At 39.8% G+C, this 7,479-nt stretch overlaps 1 protein-coding gene across 1 annotated transcript in view; it reads right to left on the bottom strand.

The window, feature by feature from the left end:
• Positions 1–323: 323 nt before the first annotated feature.
• The window catches only part of LOC134290835 (uncharacterized), an 86,465-nt gene continuing 79,309 nt past the window's right edge, over positions 324–7,479 (bottom strand). The window contains exon 5 of the mRNA XM_062858044.1: positions 324–327. Coding sequence (XP_062714028.1) covers positions 324–327 — 4 coding nt within the window. The remainder of the gene's footprint in view (positions 328–7,479) is intronic.

The raw sequence follows: 7,479 nt of genomic DNA, 5'->3' as shown, positions 1-7,479 counted from the left end.
GTACGCCGCTCGAGTTAGCTCACTTTCAGCTCGTTTGGTGTGAAGCTGCACGCATGTCTCGTGCTCACGTCGCCCTCGGAAGATGAAAAATCTCTAAATGTGGATTAATGTCAGATCTAATACCGAGGTGAGGTGTGGTGCCCGGCTCGTTTGCCAACACGCATTTGGGATTACTGTTCGCGAAAGCACGCACTACCTGCTCTCTGGTTGGATATGAAGCTCTTAACCTTTCCCTATGGACTAAGCTAAATGGTCGGTCAGTCAGTTCCGCGTCGGTTCGCTTGTGCTATAATTGGATGCTGTTGATTGGCACACGATGGTTTTTACCTGCAACGAGATGGAGAAGGGAAAAAGAAATTAATCAAACACGTCATAACGATGAGAGATGCTCGAACGTTTAGGAGCATGGAAATGCATCTGGCTATTAGCATAAATAGTGAAGATGGTGGCGGTGAGAATGTCGGGGTACGGAGGACGAGTTCACGATGAACTTTTGCAGGTTTTTGCGTCCAAAGGCTTTCAGGTGAATGAAGTTGCATAGAATTCCTTTGCACGAGATTTATGGGCTAAGTGGTTGTCTAAATCAAAAATGTTTCACTAAAACATTGTTATTATAAGTATGGGAGTTTTTCGACGTTCGTCACGGAAAAAGCATTGATACTTCTATATCATTGCCAACGTTTCGATCCTTGGGTTGGAATCTTCCTCAGGGCTCGATCCCAACCCAAGGATCGAAACGTTGGCAATGATATAGAAGTATCAACGCTTTTTCCGTGACTGAAAGCCGAAAAACTCCCATAGTTATCAAGAATCCCAGTCGAATCTTTCCAAAAAAGATTCTAAGATTATAAGATTATCTAGTTAAAAACAGATTTTTTTACAGCTTGTCAACAGGATTGCTCTTTGGAGCACCATCTATTTTCGATGAACTCGATACAAATGGAATCAGTTCTTATAGTTATAATTACTTATTTTTATCTTAACATGACATAACTTCACTCCCCGAAAGGTTTCTCAGACTCAAATCGCACGAGAGAGGCGAAAAAATAACAGAAATCAAAACCAGAAACAGTCCACCAGCAGCAGCCAAAACTGAAAAGAAAGGATGACGCGATAAGAAAAATTTCGCATTTGATGCTGTAATATAATTTTGCTGAATGTGCACGCGGATAAAGAGTTGTTGTGAAACTGGTAGGATGGGAGGGTATGCGGAAATTGGGTATACGGATAAGGCGAAGTGGTTGACTTGACCAGGGTAGTGGATTTGATGCTGTTGAAGAACGGTGATGATGGTGGCGGTGTGACGAGGGGGCGGAATAAAAATGAGTAAATAAGGGTAATTTGTGTGTGATGGTTCATTACGCCGAAATGGAATAATCGGATTTCTCTTCGGTTGGTTTTTATTTTGGCATTTTGTTAGCGATGATGTTTCGTTTCATCGCCTCACTCGTGAAGTTGCCGGTGATTGATGATGAGGAAGATGATGCGACGCGGTGACGACGGTCAGTGCAGCGGCGATGGCGAACAGATAGGGGTCACTTCGTTGTTGATGGCGGGACTCGTGGGTCAAACATGGTTTAGAATGAGGAGATACGAAAATGTGATGTAAGAGGGGAATCGGATGGATGCGGGCAATCCAAGGAATAACTCTAATGTGAGTCACATTATGTGACACATATTCACAATAATTTATCAAGGTTAATATTTTGGGGAGCACCGGGCCTGTGGCGCCGTTGTCAGTGACAACTTGTTACACACGTTCACTTCATAAGTGAATGGTTTTGGGTTCGATCCCAACTCCGGTACTTGCAATTTTTCGTCAGTTGCTCTCCCCCTGAGAGCGGCTGACACTGACCCTCTTCTGAGCGTATGCTGTAACGGACCCGGAAACTTGGATATCGGCTAACGGCAACTCATAATGGACCCCCAATCGGACTGGAAAAGGAACAAGAGCCACACATCAACATCCTCGTGCTCATCTTTCTACCATGGACAGGACAAAAAACTGACAGCAGCGCAAAGACGTAGTAGAATTAGAATAGAATACATTTAGGCGCTGTACAAAGTGTAAGTGCACACAGGGAAAAATTTCTACTCAGTGGCTGAGTTGGCCTTACTCAGAAATCGAAAAATCCTTTGTTTTCTTACTCAGTTTCCATTAAAAGTGGGACAACCCATTGCCAATGAGTTGTCCCACTTTTAGCCGAAACTGAGTAAGAAAACAAAGGATTTCTCGATTTCTGAGTAAGGCCAACTCAGTCATTGAGTAGAAATTTTTCTCGGTGCAGTTGCCAATAGGACAGATCGGTGAAGTACTAGATTTGTAGTAATGAGCTGAATTTTAGTATGGTGAGAAGGTCAATTCTCCGTTTGTGCAATGAAATGGTACAAAAAGCGTGGGTATTATGATTCCTTGCCTAATTTGATGCTGTTTGAGCAAAACTTTGGGCAACAGTGTTGTTGTTTTCTCCATTTCTTGCAACATAAACAACATAGTTATCCAAAGTTTTGCTCAAACAGCATCAAATTAGGCAAGGAATCATAATACCCACGCTTTTTGTACCATTTTATTGCAGAAACGGAGAATCGACCTTCTCACCATACTAAAATTCAGCTCATTACTACAAATCTAGTACTACACCGAACGTGCCCCATTGGAATCGCTCACGCAGTGCCCTAGTGCACAAAAAGAGCTGTAAATTAGGTTGAAGAATAAAAACCCTAATTAATCCACCTAACGGTGATGCCGCCTTTCTCGTGCCTTCGAAACACACATTTCAACACAACTCAAGTGACATGTTGATGAATATCGCACTTTCATACATTTAACAGAAATCCACTTCATGGCATCAGGGGTCTATCGTTAATCAGGCTTTTGATTTTTGAGCCTTCAACTCTTGAAAAACAGCTGCAATCTTGAATTTTGAGCCGCCATTTTGGATTAAGGTCCGGCAGCTTGTAATTTCTGTTCGCCTTTTTAGGACTCCAGACTTCTTCCCCATACCAGATATACCCATTTTGAATTGTCTAAGAGCCCAAAACTCCATTAAACAGACATCATTTTGAATTTTGAGACGCCATCTTGGATATTCTGGTCGCTAGTTTTGAACTCCGGTTGTCTTCGCCATACCAAATATACCCATGTTGTACGGTTTAAGAGCCTAAACCTAAATTAAACGGCCGCCATCTTGAAGTTCATGTCGCTATCTTAAATTTTGAAACGCAATCTTGGATGTTTTGGTCGCCATCGTGGATATTTTAATCGCCATTTTTGGACTCCAGACTTCTTCCTAATACCAGATATACCCACATACCATGGTTTTAGAGCCTAAAACTCCATTTAACAGAAGCCATTTTGAATTTTGAGCTGCCATCTTGGATTTCAGATCGCCATCTTGGATATTCTGTTTGTCATTTTTGGAGTCCAGACTTCTTCCCCATATCAAATATACCCATACTGCATGGTTTCAAGTCCTGAAACTCCATCCGTCATTTTGAATTTTGAAACGCCATCTTGGAAATTTTGGTCGCTATCTTGGATATTGTAATCGTCATTTTTGGACTCCAGACTTCTTCCCCATACCAAATATACCCATATTGCATGGTTTCAGGACCTACAACTCCATTAAACAGTTGCCATCTTGAATTTGGAGCCGCCATCTTAGATTTTAGACTGCCATCTTGGATATTCAGGTTGCCATTTTTGAACTCCAGATATCTCCCACATCCCAGATTGACCCATATTGCATGGTTTTAGAGTCTAAAACTCTATTGAACAGCCGCCATCTTGAATTTGGAGCCACCATCTTGAATATTATGCTGCCATCTTGAATTTTGGGCCGACATCGTGGAATTTCTGGTCTCCAGTGGTCTTTTTCGCATAAAATTCGTCAACCGTGCTAAAGGTTACTAAAATCGCCGCAGTTTGATTTTTTGATGGGATCTTGTTCAGTTTTATATACGGCCAGTTCCACTGGTGCTGGTCCGGATCACTGAAATGGCCATAACTCCAGAACGCCTCGACCGATCCGAAACATTTTCAACAGCTAACAATGCGGTAAAATTCCGGTTCGATCCGGGCTATAATCCGAAAAATCGGCCAATGGAAAGTGCCCTTAAAGTGAGTGAACTTTTTTGTGCACAGAAACACATACATACCCACATACAGAATCAAAAATGATCGGCTAGTGGTATTGCAAAGAGAACAGACAGGAGAAGCTTAGGATTCGCGCAACATTCTTAATGTACACGTTCCGAGAGCTCTAGTTTTATTGTGCCAATAATGACGCCGGCCACGTCCTTGCGGTCAACCACCCTCCGCAGTTGTCACGGGAAGGAGTTTTGTTAGTTGAAATAGATGTACAGTTACTTAGATCCATGAAACTGTGAGCATGAACAAAACACATATTCAAACAATTGTGTCTCCTCAAAATTAAGAAGAATGGTGAGACCCTGAAGATTTAGAATAAAAATGTGGAGGATGGAGGATGTAACAAGAGAGATCTTGCGTCACCTCGCAATTAGGAGGACTGGTGAATCATTATACAGTGTTACTTGCTTTTATTACCATGAAATCGAGATATTGAACCAAAACTTTCTGCTGACATCAATAATGACAGATCATAAAAATTAAAGGAAAAATATTTAAACATAATTGAGGAACAAAATACTTTGGCCAGCACCTCAAAGTGATGGACTGTACAAGAAAATAAATAAATTTTATGAAAAACGCAAGAGAATGTAAATAGATGCGAAAACAGAGTTAATACAGGACAATTATTAGTGCAATCCTCACCACTTTAGGCGAAAAAGGATCCATTTTCTCACTTTCTGGTTTTTTGATTTTTTATAAAATAACGAAGCAATATTTTCAAAATCGGTTTTCGTACACATGTAGAGTATGGATAAAGGTGTCTCCTGATTTTTTTTTTCGTGGTGGAAAATGTTTTTCGTTTTTGCAGAAATTATTTTTGAATAAAATTTCACAAAAAAAAATGGTTTCTGCAAAAACTTTTTCCATCAGAGGATACCTTGACCCATGCTCTACATGTGCACGAAAACCGATTTTGAAAATATTGCTTCATTATTTGATAAAAAGTCAAAAACCAAAAAAATTAGGAAATACTTCCAGTTTCGCCTTAAAAACGAATTTGATCCTACAGAAACCAAGTCGACTCTCACAAGCCGAACAAATTAGGTGAAAGATTGTTTTATGTATAAGAGATAGACAAAAACAAATATTATAGCAAACACCAACAGGAAAAGTGTAGATCAATTTTTGAAAATGTCGTATAAATCCAAACATGAATGTTAAAAAGTAATATGGAACGAGCTCACCCATAAACATTCATTTTTAAGTCCACTGGAGAACATGCAACTAGACCAGTCATCATGATGACATGCTGACAACTAAGCCGAGCAAATGGAACTTAATTTCCCACTTTACTGCACGCACTTTCACCATGAAGTGTAGAATAACTTTGAAGTTAAAATACATGTTAATAATAAAAAAAGTAAACAAAAACGCACTCACACCGACCGCTATGTCAATTTTCATGAATGTGCAAAACCAAGTTATTAAAGGATATTTCGTTCATTGTTTAATACATATTTTTGGAATGGTTCCAGAAGTTAATTCGGGTATTCCTTATTCATGTTATGTTGATTTTTTTTTTCAGGGGATCCTCCAGGATTTTCTTCTACCGTTTCGTTTTTTTTATTCGGGTTCCTTCAGTGAATCTTGCAGAAGATCTATTTGAAATTCCACAAACAGTTCTATATGGAATTTCAGCTAAACTTTCTTTTGGTACTCTTCCTGGGATTGCTAAAGAGATTTGTTTTAAATTTCTTCTGGAACTTCTCCTGATATTTCTAATGGAATTCCTGAAGAGATTCCGCTATAATTCTTCAAAGTGTTTCTTCCGAGAGCGTCTTCTTCACATGGAAATCCGTTTGAAATTCCCCCGGTTGGTTGTTTAAATCTTTGAATTTCGATTCTGTTTTTGAAGAATTCCTTCTCAGAGTCTTTAAGATTTTTCTTATGGTATTTCTAAAACAGTCAACTCCAGGTTTTCGCAAGAAGGTTTTTTTGCAATTCCTCCACACATTTCGTCTGGCGTTCCTCTAGTAAGTTTTTCTCTCTGGAGGAATTAATTTCTTAACGAGATCGTTTTGCGCTTTCTTCTGGATTTTCTTTTGGAAATGCTCCTACACTTTCTTCTGTGATAGATACAGTATACCCAGCCTGTGTTCGTTCTGTAGATTTTTCTAAAATTTAAAGACATTTCTGAAAAAAAAAACATCAAAAGGATTCCAGATCCATAGAAGAGAATCCTTCTGAGATTGTTCAGGAATATTTTCTGGAATCCCCTTAAAACTTTCTTTTGAGATTCCTCTAGAAGATCTTTCAAACATCTTTCTGGGGTTATCTCCCGGAATTTCTTCTGGTTATACTATGAAATTTCACTTATTACTTATTTATTACTAACAAGCTGTCCCGGCAAACTATGTCATGCCAAGATGCTGTGGCTTGATAACTGTTGAGGTCATAGCTGCACCGCACTCTAGAGTGGTTTCATTTCAATCGTGTTGATTTTTCTTCCAGCTCATAAAAAAAAAATCAGAACTTTAGCAATTTTCTAAAATTCAACCTAGAGATTTTGGTAATTTTTTGTACACATAAACACTGCTGTAAAGCCGGGGCCCGTGGCGTAGTGGCTACACGTTTGCTTCTTAAGCAGATGGTCATGGGTTCGATCCCAGCCCCGGCACTTTCGTCAGTTGCTCTTTCGCCCTGAGAGCAGCTGACACTGACCCTCTTCTGAGCCCATGGCTCAAATGAACCCGGATACTTGGACATCGGCGAACGGCAACCCATAATGGACCCCCAATCGGATTGGAAACAGGAACAACCAACAGCCACACATCAACATCCTCGTGCTCATTATTCTACCATGATAGGGAAGAAAGTGGAAGCAGCGCAACGGCAACCAGTTCGATGTAGTACAATTAGAATAGAATACATTTAGGCGCTATACAAAGTGTATGTACAGCTTCCAATTGGACTCCCTCACGCAGTGCCCTGGTGGACAATAGAGCTGTAAATAAGGTTAAGTGATTGAAGAATAAAAAAAAAACAAACATCAACAGGAAAAGTGTAAATCAATTCTAGAAAATGTAGTATGAATCCAAACATGAATGTTTGACAATAATATGGACGAGCTCACCCATTGAGATCCATCTTGACGTCCACCGGAGCACATGCAACTACATCAGTCATCATGATGATTTGCTGACGACTGAACCGAGCAAATGAAACTAAATTTTGCAGCACGCACTCACACCAACCGCTATTTCAAATTTTATGAGTATGCAAAACAACATTTCGATCATTTTTTATTACATCCTTCTGAAATGTCTCCAGGAGTTGGTGCTGCTATTCCTCATTTTTTTCCACGGGAACCTTCTGAATTTGCTTCT

The sequence above is a fragment of the Aedes albopictus genome, chromosome 3 (genome assembly GCF_035046485.1).
Source record: "Aedes albopictus strain Foshan chromosome 3, AalbF5, whole genome shotgun sequence".
NCBI lineage: Eukaryota > Metazoa > Arthropoda > Insecta > Diptera > Culicidae > Aedes > Aedes albopictus.
Note: the sequence above shows the minus strand (reverse complement) of the source record. Positions and strands in the feature narration are given on the sequence as shown.